Consider the following 15,320-nt stretch of genomic DNA (forward strand, 5'->3'; position numbering starts at 1 on the left):
AACAACTCAATCACCACCAAAGCTGAAAAAGGAAATCACTCGATACCGATCAGTTGCGCGCCTAAAGGACATGTCACGGTCACGTGATTCTTCTCGTCGCCGGAATCCGTCGGGTTACTGTCGTCCATCGATTTCAGACTACATGTATTTCAGTCGTTTGATCCACCCGTCTCAGACTATAGAACCTGGGACAAGCAACATGCGAGCCACACCATCCTCGTCTCTCATCTCTCAAGCAGGGAGACGTCTCTCGGCGGCACGACCTTTCTGTCGAGTGTCTGGGCCTGCTCGATCTATCTCTGTCGGTCCATCTCGTCCTCGACCCATCGACGGCATATCAACACCGTGTCTAGCCAGACCTTCACATGCTGTACATCTCGACGCTCGAAAATCGGCCTGGCCTGTTCGAGGTCATGCCTCATCGTCTTCTGCACCTGCGGAAGAGGAGCAACCGATTCCTGTTATCTCCGCAGAGAACACTTATGATATCGTGATCATCGGAGGAGCTAATGCAGGTCTCGCATTCGCTTGTGCCTTGTGTAAGTGTCTCCTCTCTGCGGCCTGGTCAATGTATGGCGTCTACACTGCGGAGAAGTCGTCCAGGAAGAACTCAGCTCACAACTGAATGAACAGTATCTCAACCCACGATATCGAAGACTGCTCGTATCCTCTTACTGGAAGGAGCGAGTCTCGATCGGACGAGAAGCTGGAGCGGAGAGGGAGAATGGGAGAACAGAGTTAGCAGTCTGACAGCGGAGAATGTTGCTTGGCTGGATAGTGAGTCATATCCTATTGCATCAACTTACATGGATACTTTGGAGTACCGATGTCGTAAGACTGACCGGATTGATTGTTTAGGTATTGGCGTCTGGAAACATATTGAACGAGATCGATCGTGTCCAGTTCACGAGATGATCGTGAGTGTGGACTTCTCTGAAACATCAATAGACAAAGCTAAGTCTTGACCAACTCTTCACCGTAGATCTGGGCCAATCCTTCGGAATCGTCCACTCCTACAATACACTTCCCTCCTCTCGGTCGCCCGATGGCTCAAATGACAGAAAATCTCAACTTGCAAAGAGCTCTACTTCGTCGGATCGAAGAGGTTGGAAAAAGCGTTGTCGACATCAAGGAGAACTCCAGAGTCGGAGAGATGAGGCTAGGCGAAGGTGGAAGATGGGTAGGGTTGAAGATCGGTGACGAGTGGCTTAGGGGATCTCTGGTGGTGGGTTTTTACTTGCCTCGCATCATGCTTCTGGTCCCCCTCCTTTCCTTGTTACCATATCGATACACTAACTTGCGTCATGGGTAGGTCGGAGCCGACGGCCCGAACTCACCTGTTCGTCATTTCTCCAAGATCGAGTCCTACGGTCATGCCTACCAAACGCATGCCGTGGTCTGTACTCTCAATCACTTCGCTTCGTCCATCTACCCCAACACCACAGCATTTCAACGGTTCCTCCCCACCGGTCCACTGGCCTTCCTTCCTCTCTACTCGGACGCCTCGACGATGGTCTGGTCCACGCTTCCTGATCATGCAGCGGCATTGAAGCGACTTAGCCCTGAAGCTTTAGTTGCGATGGTCAACGCTGCATTCACTTTGCCGGAATCCACTCTCATGTCTCTGACGGACAAGATGGTCGAATCGGATGAGCTCGGTCAACCTCTGACCGCCGAAAAGATCTCATCTCTGATCGCTACATTGCCGTCACCACTCGTATCATCTGATCAACCGATCCTTCCTGCAAGTATCACTTCTATCCCACAGAAATCGATCGCCTCATTCCCACTTCGACTCACCCATGCAGATGAGTATCTCGGGCCACGAACCGCTCTTGTCGGCGATGCGGCACACACCATCCATCCGCTCGCTGGTCAAGGTCTGAATATGGGATTGGCCGATGTCCGATCCCTCTCGAAGGTCCTCGAACGAGCGAGATCGCTGGGCGGTGATCTGGGTAGTCAGACTAGTTTGGCGGATTACCCGAGGGAGAGATATCCCTTGAACCATCTCATGTTAAGCACGACAGATAAGTTACATTATATCTTCAGGTCGAGAGCTGGTCTGGTGAATCGGATAAGAGGGACAGGTCTAGATGTCATCAATGAATTAGGACCAATCAAGAAGATCCTGATGGGTGGCGCAGGAGCTGGGACTCTCGGAAACGGACATGGGGGAACGAGAACTGAGAAAGAGCGAGAATTTGGAAGATCAAATCCCCAAGATGATCTGGGTCCAATAGGCGGGTGGCCAATGTCCGCTGCGAAAGGTGTAGAAGGTTGGTTTGCACTCAAGGGGGTCATGGGAATGGTGGGCAGTGTGTTGAAAGAAGGAGCAAAGATGGGAGTGGGTAAAGCAGCAAGGCTTATCGCAAAGAAGTAACAAGACATCATCACGCACAGGTATCATAATTATGCATGTAACAACTTTCACTCCTTCTCACATTTCATACAAATTAAGACTTCACCTTGTTTGAACCGATACGAAACGAAAATTACCCGGATTGACACCATCTTCTTTAAATTCCGCATATTCGTCCATGAGAGAGAGTACCCATCGATCAGATCTCGGTCCCTGCACAACGCTCGTTAGCACCCTACTCCAGAAACCGGCCAGCCCCTCTGCCACTCACACTGCATCCTTTGCTTCTCCTGCATGGGTGTATCACCCTCGTCGGCGAATGGATCGCCGAACGGGTCGTTGGGGTCCAAAAGACCGCTCTTGCCCTGTCCGTAATCGTCGTCCAACGTCGCATAGTCCCTAGAAGCCTTCTTGGCTGGTGCCGCAACAGACGGGCGGCGGGAGTTTGCGGCACTTCGACCGTGCGCAGCTTGCCATTCGGCGTCCGATGAGTCATAGTCGGAGAAATCGGAGAGAGATCTGCAGATTTAAGGTGTCAGTCAAGCATCCGAAAACCTCGAGCCATCAAACTTACCCCTGGTTCAGAGAATCGTCGTCGGAGTCAGGCCTCATGGGAGGCGGTAATCCTCGACCACCCGCTGGGATCCCGCTTCCAAAATCGAGGTCCTGTAAATCATTGGCATAGGCGCTGGAGCTAGCCGGTCGAGGAGGTCGCTGAGCTCTACGCTGCTGTTGCTTGGCCGATTCCTTCTTCTGTCTCTCCTGCAGCTTGTACAACTCGCCCGTCCTGTCCGCCTCAAGCTTTTGCGCCTGGAGTCGTCGGCTGAGTGCATCGACCTCTGCGGGGTCCGATGTACTTTTGGGAGCAGGCTCATCGTCATCCTCAGAGTCGGAGTCAAGAACAGCGGGTTTCGACATCTATATCAGTTCCGTAAGCTTTGCGCACTGGGGGGATTGACGCCTCAGATATAACTCACTCTGTCATAGAGCTGGATAGCCTCGACGATCCTCTCGTTCGCGTCCAGAAGCGTCCCGACGAACTCCTCATTCGTAACGACTTGAATATATCTGATGATTGCCCGTCTTGCGGCCTTGGCCTTGTCAAGATTATCTTGGACCTTTGGGCTCTCGAATACATTCTCGACTTCTCTGTTGACAAGCTGTACGAAGCTGTAAGTGGGTGGCGCCCTCATTTCGAGCCGCATGAGGCAATACACTCACTCGACAGGAGTTGACCAGATTATTGGCGCACTGAATGGCATTGGCGACCGCTACCATGATAGCCGGCTTCTCTCTCTCGAAGTTGAAAGGGGGTCTCTTGGGCTGTGCTCCCTTCTTCTTGGCGTTCTCTTTAGCCAGTCTTCTCCTCTCCGCCTCCTCCGCAGCTTCTTTCTGTCGTCTAGCCTCCAGAGCAGCCATGTCCTGCTTTCGCTTGAATTCTCTCTCCTTGCGTTCCACCTCGGCCTCACGAGCTTCGATAAGAAGACGAGCCTCACGTTCCCGCTTACGCTCCTCTGCATCGGCCTTGGCAGCGGCGAGATCCGTGTATGTATCGGGGCCGCGTTTGCCGGGAGCAGGAGCCCAATCGTGTGAGAAAATGTCGTCGTCAAAGGTACCACGGTTCCGAGCGGCGGACGAGGAGGTGGTGCTGGATGTGGATGATTGCTTGACCGGAGCGGACACTGGAACGGAGGTAGGCTATGACACAGCATTAACAAAGGATGAGCGCTGTAACAAGCCCAGAAGCGTCGTCCTACATCGACTCGTACACACCTTCTTGACACCTGGACCAGCTCCTCCGTACTTCTTGTACAGGTTAGCTACTTCGGTCATCCTAGGTTCATCCTGTTGAAAGCAAGTTAGCCCATTCTGTTTCGGGTTTTGAAAACAGGTGTGACCTACCGCGTAGTGGAGGGACCAAGCGTGGAAAGTGAGAATCAACCTCTTCTTGACCTTGGGATCGAGTAAAGCCTGTAGGCAGGTGTCAGCTTGAGTTCTGACGCAATGCGAGACACAAGGCATGTCACCACTCACATCATGTGCCATTTCCTTGAGTCGGTCCATGAGCTGTTGATTGGCCCAACCTAGCTGGAACCCCTTGCCAGCGTTCTCGGTCAGGGCACGAAGGATGACCAATGCTCGGAGTTGTCGATGGACGTTTCCGTACTTGAGCTTCTTCCTGATCGCTCGAGCAGCTTCCTGTGGCCGAGTCAGGAAGTGGATCAGCAGTGTTTTGGTCACATATGACTCGACCGGTTATGGTACCCTTCCGACCATCGATCACAGGTATGATAAGGCTGGGCGAACAAACGGAGAGAGAAAGAGAGACTCACGGTGGTTCCTTGGTATCCTTGCAAGTTGACGCTCTCCACCAATTCTGGAATCCCGTCCAGACTGAGCTCGTCATATCGATCGGACGAGAGAACCTCTACCCAATCCGTTATCGACGAATGAGGTTTCCCTTCTTCGAGATGGGACAGGATCGCCTTTGCAGTCCTGATGTATCCGCCTGCGTTCGACATGTCGCTGGCGTTGTTGTTGGTGGCGTTGTTGTTGGCGCTGTTGGCGCTGTTGCCGCTGCTGCTAGTTGTTTCTGTGGCTACAAGGTGTACGAAGGATGTCGAGATGGATGGATGGATGGATGGGTGGATATATATATGTATATAAACTACTGTTTTTTGATGGGCAGTTTATCGGTACATGGTGGTCCTTCAGGGTGTGAGAGTGTTGCTATCGCTCACTCTCCTTCTTCAAAAACGTCATTCATCTCTGAACCCCCGGAAGAATCGCGCTAGGCAATATAGGATTAATATGATATGATGGATGACGTGGTTTGTGATTCTGAAGAGAATTCTGGCGGGATCAAACGTATCATTCTCGCGTGTCTTGCGTTTGCTTACAACGAGGTGTCAATAATAATGGAGCCCATAACTCGACTTGTGTCTTCGATGTTGTTGAACAACACCAAAGGACGCAGAGTATTTTCAGGATGTCAATCAACGAACGAGTCAAGGTGAGCTCCCTGGCACTTCAGCGTGGCAAATACAGTAGCTTCTGAAGATCACAGCTGACATGTCTCGTTGCATCTATTGTCAGGGCATCCAAGTCCACCGACCGATAATATACGGCTCGCACGCCCGACTCCTTACAGAAGAGGAGAAGCTGACCGCTCCTCCAAGTCGTGAGCTTTCATCGGATCTCTTCCTGAGTGAGAACAGCTCAAGCTGACAACCACCGTTGCTATCACGCTCAGATACACATAGATGGACGATCTTCCTCACTTCAGCGACTACCCCTCCTCCACCCAAAGCGTCTTCTTCTACCGATCCTCTGCCGGTGGATCTGGATTACATCCCTGGAGGACAAGACGACCTGTCGTACCTGATTCGAAAAGTGACTTTCAGACTGCATGAGACGTACTCCAACCCTAGTCGAGGTGAGTTGTGCTTTCCTTCTCTCACGAATCCCTCTCCCGCCACGCCGATCTCCCTGCTCTTTTGCGTGATCCATTGCCCCCGTGCATTTCGCTCATTCCTGCTCTATATGATATTGACGCGTCGCCCCTCGTCGTCGATAGTCTGCGACAAACCGCCTTTCCGAGTGACCGAGACAGGATGGGGAGAGTTCACCGTCCAAATACGGATCCAATTCGTTCCCGAGTCCGCTGAGAAACCCATGACCCTCAATCATCCCATCAAACTACATCATTGGGGTGCGCCCATCGAAGCTCCGCCGTTTGGATCTGTATCAGTCGCTGCTCCGCCTTCTGCGCCTTCATCGTCTGTCGCCGCGACGCCTGTGCCTGCGGCGCCTGAACCTGTGAACGGGACGGAAGGGAGTGTCAAGCCTGAACCAGTCGGAACGCCGAAAGCCAGAGACGAAGAAGGAGAAGCAGCAGCAAAAGTTGATGGCGATGATAATATCGTCGTGGACACTCCCGAAACAGCAGAACGGAAGGACGAGGTTAGCGCTCCAGGTGGACCATCTTCGGCACAAGGTGAGGCAGATGGTGAAGGCGAATTACACGAAACGGCCTCGCAGATCGAGGTGGAACCAACTAATCAACACTCGACTATCACGGTGATCGATCCTAATCAGCCCATCTCGATCGCTTCGAGATATCCTGTACACGCGTGGCAATATGACGAACTGGTGTTTTCAGATCCGCCGAAACCTTTCCTGGACATCTTGAATGAGCATCCACCTACACCATTACCAGCTAGAAATAGACGACCTCGTGATCAGAGAGAGGAACATGATCACCAGACCAATTCAAAGAAGAAGGGCAAAACGCAGTCGCAAGCACCAGCGAGAGGCAGTCTGTCGAGAAGGGAGAGTAGAGCAGGGACCATGGAGGGCGGTACCAATGAAGGAACCCCGGCACCACCCGTACCTCCTGCGACGAGTTTACCTGGACCGGGACAAGGTGCTCTAGTGGGTATACCGGGAGAACCGGGGAGTGCGGACGTTCCTCTCGAATTCTCGACAGAGATGGAAAAGGCAGAATGGAACAGGTTGAACGATGCCAGGATCAGGATCGTGGAGCAGATGGACCGATGGAGGTGAGTGACACGTCTCATGAGATCGCATCATGAAGCTGACTCATCATCCATCCACTATCGTTTCAAGGGAGCGCCTCATTGCGCAAGAAAAGGAACTGGCGAAGATCAAAGATGAAGTCAAGGCGATGTGAGGCAATTCTGATAGCTCTGTCGAGAAGAGGATGATGTGAGAGGGGGTATGTTGTACATTGCATGACCTTTGACTGTCTACTATATACACAAAGTTCAAGGGGAGTCTAGTCATATTCCGCACTTATCCAACGAGTCCATTCTACTGTTTTGGAGGACGTCGGTTGATTATGAGGTCTCTTTCCAAGGATAGTCGAATTTAGCTGAATTCTTCTTTCTCCAAAGCTTTTTCCTATGGTTGATATCGGTTCATTAGCCTCACGTCTTTGCAAACACATAGACACTGAAGGAAGTGACGACACCTACTTGTTCTTCTTGGTCACATGCTCCACGAACACCTCCACGCAGTACTTCTTCTTGAATTCGCGGATAAAGGATGGGTCCCTTTTAATTTGACATTAATTTGACATTAAGCCACGCATCGGAGATGTCTGGAACTCAACACCTATAGCTCACCAGAGTTCACTAGCAATTCCCAGATCTTTGCAGCATCGCATGAGGGCGTTGGACTTGCACGCTTCGGTAGCTGTTGCGATTCCTGATGGATCGAAGAATTCCTGTTCTCCACGAGCGATGGCGACAAGCCTGCACGTGGAAAATCATCAGCACATCTCTCGATGGATCGTCCGTTTTGTGATCCAGACAGCAAAATCATGAGTACAATAATGGAACAGTCATACGGCAGATGGTGAACGATGGATTTTCCTGGCTCAAAGCAGACTCACCGTCCAAGACAGACCAATCCCCATTCCCTACTAACGATCTTGGTCCCCACGTGCGTTTCACCGCGAGGAGCTAGACCCCAACCACCTGGTCCAAAGGCGGCATTGAGTGTTCGACGATACTTGATCTCGGGAAGGTATAGGAGACCATCTGAAGGCGAGTGGCATGGAAACTGATCAGCAAACGAGTTCGATCATGATAAATGCTACGGTCTCCTTCTTCGCAAATCGACTATGCACTTCGACACTGTCCGTTGTGTCCTACTGAGCGGCTCAAGCCGTTCATTGCTCGTCCCGTTCGCTCCCGGTAGCAGCTACCCCTATGATGGCAGTGGCCCCGCTACCGTTGTTGCGTTCATCCCTTTTCCGCCGTCCCAAAATCCACATATGTGATCGTTCTATACCGACTCACCGGGTTTCACCTCTACATCATCCACACTCAACGGTCTCAACAATTTCTCCGCTACCTCACTCTCGAACGGTCTCTCGCTCAACCCTGAAAAACTGATGCTCCAATCTTCGCCCGATTTACCCATCACAGGAGCAGCCGGTACTTCTCCCGGTATCGAGCTGGTACTGGTACTGGTACCGGCGCTGGTGATTTCGTTGAGGGAAGTCGCGATTGTCGGTAAACTGTATCCTAGCGATGGATCGCTTGATGTCGAGGACGAAGTGGAAGTGGGGGATGGGTTGAGATGTGAGTAGTCTTCGATCATGGATTGATCAGATAATGAAGGAGGGAAATCGTCCGGGAAATCATCCATGATAGGTCTAGGTGCAGACGCAGATGCGGATGCAGGTGTAGGTGCGGCTTTGGTCGGAGATGAGGTAGGTTTCGCGGGAAGTTTACGAACATATGTTCTGGGCGCGGTCGCTGCTGCAGCGAGGAAGGATGACGTTGTGGTCAATGTTCGAGCTTGGGCTCGGGCTCGAGCTCGAGCACTCTGAGAAGAGGGACCAGCGAAGGTTGGAGCTCGACGGAGGGTGGTGAGTAAGAACGGCATCTTGCTATGCACCCGTCTCGATGGATCAGATGGTGATGGTGATGGTGATAGATAGAAGGGTTGATGATGGTATTGTTTGGTATTGACGTTGGTGCAAAGTCGTTCATCAAATCTCTTGATGGACTGGAACGCTGAATCACGATCCAGTCATCGCATCAATCACTCGTCGACTTCGATCACCACCTTCACCCGGTGGCAAATTCATTGAATTCCCAAAGTGGCAAATAATGACAGTTGGCAGTCATTGGAACAAGACAACTTGCATACAAAATAGATATACAACAGTAACGCTTTGCAGGATTCTCATGCCCGCGATGCGTTATGTCCCTTCATCCTTCCTTGCCTCCGTAGGTTGACTCTTTTCTCGAATTGGCGGAATCCCAAAGAAAGCTGATCCAGAGCAGATGACTAAATCAGTGTTCCACTCTACTTCGTATCGTTCCAGGGGACTCACAAATCACACCTGAAATTCGGATTGACATCTTCTCTTGCTCTCTTTGATCGGCCCATGTCGTAGCCAGCACCCACAGGTCTGCGCAAGAAAGGGGTGATCAGCACATCCCACACATGTGAAGGTCAAACTCACAAGGAGCACAACCAAAATCTCTTCCCCTTATTCGGCCCAGGTTTCATCACGACTATCAAGAGCACATGGTCAGTTCTGGCACAGTCTCCAAACACACCACTCACTAAAATCTTTGCAAGGCTTGTGATGTACGGCACAAAGAGGAGGCAGCTTCTTCGCAAACAGATTACTCCATATCGGTGCCGCCTCTGCCTTCTTCGCTTCTTTCGCTGCATCTGCTTCTGCGATGGCTTGAGAGATGAGTTGGTCCTCTTCTACGGTCAGGCTTTTCGCCTCTGCTTGAGAGTCTGTGAAGCTGGGAGGAGGCGAGTGACGTACAACAGTGGTTGTCGATGGGGAACGTGAAGGTGATGAGGATATCGAAGCAAGAGAAGGTCGTTTAGGTTTTGTAGCTGATTGAGAAGATGATGGAGACGGCAGAGGTGGTGTTTTCCGCTTAGCCTTCGAGGGCGGCTGAGCAAAGAAAGAAGACAGTTTAGTTTGCGAGCCGGTCGCAGACTTTGCGGATGATGATAAAGTCTTTGTTTTGCTATCATTTCTGGGTTTGATGATCTTAGGTTTGATTATGGAAGGTGTAGGATCGTCGTCAACAGACATATCAATTGCTGTATCTCGAGAAGTTTGGCGAGTACTGGACGCGGACGCTTCACCGTTGGGAAAAGTAATCTTATCACTATTCGGCGACGCAGCCTGTGCAGGTTCATCCATGGCGTTGAATGCCGCCCGCGCAAGACTGAACGGCGTCGCTATACTTTGATCGGGAGAGGAGGGTGCCATCGGCGAAGGTATGATATCCAAAGGGGCCGGTGTGTCCTCCTTTGTGGTTTCTGTAGGCACAGGTGTTGGTGTTGGCGACGGCGATGGAGCAACTACTTCGTCCCCAGCCCTGGCCTTCTTTCCTGCCCCTCCTCCACCAAAGAAGCTCTTCAATGTGGTCTGTTTACCTGAGAACTCGTCAAAGAATTTTGTCGCGAATCTCGGAGGTTCAGGTGCGGACCTTGGAACGTCGTTTGGATAGACGGGGGCGGTTGACGGCGTTCGATCGAGTGGATTCAGCATGTCGCGCAGATGTAGGGTACCATGACCTGGGACTTCTATCGATTCGTGCAAATCGATGTACACCGGACAGTGATCTGACCCGAAGACTTTGGTGAGGATGTCGCCGCCCTTGATCCAAGGCCGTAGGCCAGGTGTGCAAAGGATCATATCAATTCGACTGCCATAATTAGACGGTCTGAAGTTGGTGAGAAACAATCAGTCCATCTCGTTACCCTCACACTGTTGACCCAAGTCTCGGTACACTCACCTCGCATCCAATTTCTGATTCCAACATGTAAACATGTCATCCCTGTCCGGCCAGCTTTCCCTCACAACATCGACCATAGGACCCTTGGGAGCACACCAATTATCCATGATTCTCCTAGCAGGGTGCTCGTAATGCTGCTCAGCTGACGTCCGGATCCCTCCTTCTCCTGAATCGATGGGTGCTCGCATGATATTGATGTCACCCGCTATGATGACTTCTCTCCCTGCTGCTTGGAGAAGGCGTACACGTTCTTGTAGGGCTTGAAGGAAATTCATTTTGTACGGTCGTCTCGTGTCGTTGGTCTCGTTAGGGCAATAGAGGTTGAATAAGATGAAAAGCCTGTGTGCTATGTCAGAAAAAATTGTAGATCTGCTTTTACCCTGCACACTTACCCGAAATCGCAGACAACCGCTCTGCCCTCCATATCCAGTCGCTTTGGATCAAAGGATGTCCCATCCACCTCGTCCATCCAGATCATCTCCTCGAATTCCGGATATTGACCAATCCGCTCCTCTGGTGTCCAAGGCGGTTTCATCGTACTCCCCTTGGCGTCATCCAACAACAGACCGGTGATTCCTTCTTCCGCTTTCAGAGGTACGCAGTAGCGAGAGTCGACGTAAGTGCAAACCCCAGAGTAACCGGTTTTCGATCGAGGAAAGGTCCAGAATCCATCGTAGGGACCAGGACATGCCATGGACTTCTCTAATCGAGAACGGACGGTCTTGTGTTCTATATGGGTGGCAAGGTTTCATCAGTGTTCGTGCGTTCACTGGTGAATCGTACCGTATGATGTGGTAAGAACAGGTCCTTGAGATGTCACTCACCCTGGAAGCAAAAGATGTCCGCGTGTAGCTCATCCAAAAGACCCTCCACATTCTTCTTCTTCATCGAGCTAAAGCTGTACGCGAATGACAGGTCAGAGCTCGCATGCAAGCGTGTTGGGCATGGAGGCTTACGGGTGGTAATCGAGACATGTCCGTAGTACATTCTGAATCAGCAGCACAAGAAGCCGTCAGCAATGGAAGATGATATACGTTTAAACCTCACTCACGACGTTCCAGGTGAGAAGACGCATTATGTCAATATCATGATCCACCGCAACGACGCGATCTGTATGTTGCGTTGAGCTCACACTGCGCTTGCAGTCGTCACCATACAGGTACTGACTCTGCGATGACCCCTTTTCTATCTCCTCTGAGATGCGGCACACCGGTACTGCTTGGTGCTGCAAATAATCTTGAGAAAACTCTTCTTTGTGTATTGGAACCAGGTTTTGATTCACCATCGATCTTTTTCCATCATTGCGAGTTGAGTGGATTTGATGAAATGCGGGGTTCCTTTGTATTACCCCGCATATTCTCTCTCGTCCGTTGTTCCCAAAGCGGTCACTCGACACGCTTACCCGGCCATCTCCATCCCATCTACATCTGCGTCAACTCCATATCTCATCTCATCCTGTATACATCCTCTCACCTTGATCGTGATTCCCCACGCACAACATGAAGCTCACACCAGCTCTGCTAGCTCTGCCCCTTCTCGCAGCCGCAGTACCGCACGCCAAGCCCGATCAACTCACTTTCCAGCAGGGAGCTATCGATGGCGATTACAGCGTCGCTGGCTTTTCATTGGATCTCAATGATCTAAGATTGGTCTCCTTTGGCGAAGATGAGCCTCCCGTGTGAGTGGAGCGATAAATATTCTGGCATGTGACGAGAAGACATGACTGATGACTGTCTTGTTTAGCTGGATTACAGAGCTCGAGAAGATCGAAGCGAAAGCCAAGGGAAGAAAGTTCATGGACATGTAAGTCAACTCTCTTGCGAGCTATGTCCTGGCGGTCGACTGATGTGCTTGAGCAACAGTACCGAGACTCCCACTCTTGGTTTCTCCAGCTATCTCCTTCCTTCCGCCGCAAACGTCAAGTACTGTAAGTGCTTCGGTAGTTGTCGACAGGGTATGGCTGACCGAGACCGACAAATCATCTACAGCCTATCCCTCGCCCGGAAATTACAGCAAGCCCATCAAGTCGCTCATCAAGAACCTCGATATCGGGAACATGAAGAAGTTCTTGACTGAGTTCACCTCGTGAGTGCATGCAAGGAAGCGAGGAAAGTCCACCGCCGCATGAGTGTTGATGGGCTTTCTGGCTGGGATAGGTTCCGAACAAGATACTATCGATCTGAGACAGGACAACAGTCCCAACAGTTCTTGCTTCGCACATTAAAGGAGGTTAGCTAACCAGCTTGTGGAATGCAGAGCTGCCAGCTGACATAATCACGGACGTTGTAGATCGCCTCGTCTCACCCTGGCGTCACTGTCAAGGAGTTCCCTCATCCGTGGGGCCAGAACTCGATCGTTGTCCGATTCGCCCCTGCGGACTCTGCCAAGGGCGAGGCTCCGGTCACCATCATTGGTGCCCACCAGGACTCTGCCAACCAGTGGCCCTTCCTTCCTGCCCCGTGAGTTAAATCTGCAGCCCTGTTATTTTGCACTAAGCTGACAAGAACACCGGTGTCCAGTGGTGCCGACGATGACGGATCCGGTACCACCTCTTCTCTTGAGGCTTTCCGCTCTCTGGTGTCCGCAAATTACACTCCCTCCACTCCTGTTGAATTCCACTACTACTCTGCTGAGGAAGGTGGTCTCCTCGGTTCTCAAGCCGTTGCTAAGGCGTACGAGGACAAGGGTGTCAAGGTGCTTGCTATGCTTCAGATGGACATGACCGCTTGGGTGCAGAAGGGCACCGAGGAGAGCGTCGGCATCATCCACGATTACGTAGATGTCGACCTGACGGCCTTTATTGTCAGCCTCGTGAAGAAATACTGTAAGCGCCAGCAACTTTGATCCAGAGATCGATGTTGCTGATTTATACGCAGTGGCCATCCCTCCTGTCAAGACCGAGTGTGGCTACGCATGCTCTGATCACGCAAGTTTCGCCAAAGCAGGTTATCAGTCTGCCTTCGCGTGAGTGGCCGCCCTTGTAGCTCGTTCGATCCCCACGGCCGCTGACGTCTAACGTCTACAGTATTGAGGGAACCTTTGCGAATTCGAACACCAATAACATCCACACGTCCAAGGACACCACCGATCACCCCGAGTTCTCTTGGACTCACATGAGAGAGTGAGTAATAAACTTATCTTGTCACGTTCGCGTATCGCTCGCTTACAGTTCGCGCGACTCCAGATTCTCCAAGCTTGTCGTTGCTTTCGCCGTAGAGCTTGGTGGTATTGTCGGCGTGTAATTGTGATAGCCTTTCTGCAGTAGACCGGTTGCTTGGAAAGCCCTGGTTGTACTACTTGTTTACCAATGCCAGCACTCGACATAGCATTACTACGTTCATAATACTATACAACATGTACTTTAGAATGCCAGTAATTCGTGACACTGGGACGCTATGTCTTGAAGACGATGATCAAGATCAACAAGACGAAGATCAGTCCGACAATTGTCAAAGTGCTCCCTGTGACACATTTGCATGTTAGCTTAATTCCCTGATAGGCGCAGGAACACCTCAGGCTCACCATATCGCTTCGCCTCATTGGCAACCTTGTCCAATCTCCGTCTTGCCCTTCCCAGACTCGCAGCCGTCCTGTCCATTGCTGTATCTGTCTCTTCCAGTAATTGATGATGCAGATCTAGTTCTGATCCTATCTGTATTGAAAGATGATTTTGACGACCGATCGAATGTGAGAGAAGATTCAGTCTTTCGTCTTGGTCTAACCGTTCATCGTAAGGGACGTATGTCAGCGCATTCCTGACGATAGTGATCGCAGATCTCTAGAACTTGAACCACGCGGTGATGATGGAGGAAAGAAGATTTCCGATGATCAATACCAACATACCATTCATCATCATCTGTTGATTTGATAACATATCATGCGGTGTGAGATCGTCTTCGGGCACTCCGTCTTCGTCGTCATCTGGGAAATCCTTGAATGGCCGAGTAACAGCCGGTGTAGGAGGTTCGACACTGAGTCGGGGGACGGAAGTGCTCGATTCAGGACGAGGGGATGTTATTATCGGTGAGATTGATCTCGAGGTCGAGGCAGGGGTAGTGGCTTCAGTAGGCTTTGAGGGCGGCGATGAAGACGGTTGTCTATCGTTTTGACGATATGATCAGCTATAATCCTCCTCTCAGCACGCCCAGGGATATCTAGCTTACCTTTTGACTTCTCTTCTTAACGATTTCAGCTTCTCTCTGCCCACCTCATCCTCCTCCAACATTTCTAACAATCTATCGTATCTATCTCCCAGCTCCTCCACCTCCCCATCTCTCCCCTCCCTCATACCTCGACCAACCCCTCCACCTACCACCAACCCCTTGGCTTCAAGCTCTAATTGATCGAGATCTGACCGTATGGCCGCGAGATTCCTGAAGATCTGGGATTGTGAGGATGGAGACGGTTTGAGATTCAGGGAGATGATTCGCGATCGTTCGAGAAGAAGCGAGGATGTGGTGGTCAGTCTTTGCGAGACCGAGGCAGGGGTAGAGGATGACATGGCGGTGCGATATTTTGGGGCGAGAGGAGAGATTCAAGGAGTGTGACGGGGCGTAAAGGTGTCACTTGACTGCAGGACAAGGTTGGTTTGATCCGTGTGACTGTGACTTCCTGGTATCGAATTCCCCAAGGACGGCTCGACAGTAAGG

The 15,320-nt window shown here is 51.2% G+C and overlaps 7 protein-coding genes across 7 annotated transcripts; 3 read left to right on the forward strand and 4 right to left on the reverse strand.

Annotated features, from left to right (window-relative positions):
* Positions 1-199: 199 nt before the first annotated feature.
* Positions 200-2,383, forward strand: IAR55_003897 (ubiquinone biosynthesis monooxygenase COQ6; the record flags this gene model as incomplete). Its single annotated transcript, XM_066947002.1, has 5 exons — positions 200-539; positions 634-777; positions 859-917; positions 983-1,225; positions 1,313-2,383. The coding sequence occupies 5 exons, from the start codon at positions 200-202 to the stop codon at positions 2,381-2,383; spliced, it is 1,857 nt and encodes a 618-aa protein (XP_066802381.1).
* Positions 2,384-2,561: 178 nt separating this feature from the next.
* On the reverse strand, positions 2,562-4,884 carry IAR55_003898 (uncharacterized protein; the record flags this gene model as incomplete). Its single annotated transcript, XM_066947003.1, has 9 exons — positions 2,562-2,575; positions 2,634-2,881; positions 2,937-3,280; positions 3,340-3,522; positions 3,584-4,060; positions 4,136-4,207; positions 4,265-4,333; positions 4,397-4,561; positions 4,696-4,884. The coding sequence occupies 9 exons, from the start codon at positions 4,882-4,884 to the stop codon at positions 2,562-2,564; spliced, it is 1,761 nt and encodes a 586-aa protein (XP_066802382.1).
* A 467-nt stretch (positions 4,885-5,351) lies between these two features.
* Positions 5,352-7,055, forward strand: IAR55_003899 (uncharacterized protein; the record flags this gene model as incomplete). Its single annotated transcript, XM_066947004.1, has 5 exons — positions 5,352-5,375; positions 5,459-5,543; positions 5,616-5,798; positions 5,940-6,924; positions 6,992-7,055. The coding sequence occupies 5 exons, from the start codon at positions 5,352-5,354 to the stop codon at positions 7,053-7,055; spliced, it is 1,341 nt and encodes a 446-aa protein (XP_066802383.1).
* A 166-nt stretch (positions 7,056-7,221) lies between these two features.
* IAR55_003900 (uncharacterized protein) lies at positions 7,222-8,779 on the reverse strand (the record flags this gene model as incomplete). The annotated part of the gene is made up of 5 exons (XM_066947005.1): positions 7,222-7,285; positions 7,360-7,437; positions 7,510-7,638; positions 7,779-7,926; positions 8,188-8,779. The coding sequence occupies 5 exons, from the start codon at positions 8,777-8,779 to the stop codon at positions 7,222-7,224; spliced, it is 1,011 nt and encodes a 336-aa protein (XP_066802384.1).
* A 329-nt stretch (positions 8,780-9,108) lies between these two features.
* On the reverse strand, positions 9,109-11,746 carry IAR55_003901 (exodeoxyribonuclease III; the record flags this gene model as incomplete). Its single annotated transcript, XM_066947006.1, has 9 exons — positions 9,109-9,169; positions 9,234-9,311; positions 9,366-9,417; positions 9,470-10,599; positions 10,672-11,010; positions 11,064-11,400; positions 11,496-11,569; positions 11,628-11,659; positions 11,723-11,746. 9 exons carry the CDS (start codon positions 11,744-11,746, stop codon positions 9,109-9,111), a joined length of 2,127 nt encoding a protein of 708 aa, XP_066802385.1.
* Positions 11,747-12,170: 424 nt separating this feature from the next.
* IAR55_003902 (uncharacterized protein) lies at positions 12,171-13,913 on the forward strand (the record flags this gene model as incomplete). Its single annotated transcript, XM_066947007.1, has 10 exons — positions 12,171-12,349; positions 12,415-12,474; positions 12,534-12,598; positions 12,660-12,756; positions 12,828-12,900; positions 12,961-13,130; positions 13,191-13,495; positions 13,548-13,635; positions 13,697-13,792; positions 13,856-13,913. The coding sequence occupies 10 exons, from the start codon at positions 12,171-12,173 to the stop codon at positions 13,911-13,913; spliced, it is 1,191 nt and encodes a 396-aa protein (XP_066802386.1).
* Positions 13,914-14,064: 151 nt separating this feature from the next.
* IAR55_003903 (uncharacterized protein) lies at positions 14,065-15,172 on the reverse strand (the record flags this gene model as incomplete). The annotated part of the gene is made up of 4 exons (XM_066947008.1): positions 14,065-14,132; positions 14,194-14,388; positions 14,515-14,768; positions 14,835-15,172. The coding sequence occupies 4 exons, from the start codon at positions 15,170-15,172 to the stop codon at positions 14,065-14,067; spliced, it is 855 nt and encodes a 284-aa protein (XP_066802387.1).
* Positions 15,173-15,320: the final 148 nt, after the last annotated feature.

The sequence above is a fragment of the Kwoniella newhampshirensis genome, chromosome 7 (genome assembly GCF_039105145.1).
Source record: "Kwoniella newhampshirensis strain CBS 13917 chromosome 7, whole genome shotgun sequence".
Classification (NCBI taxonomy): domain Eukaryota; kingdom Fungi; phylum Basidiomycota; class Tremellomycetes; order Tremellales; family Cryptococcaceae; genus Kwoniella; species Kwoniella newhampshirensis.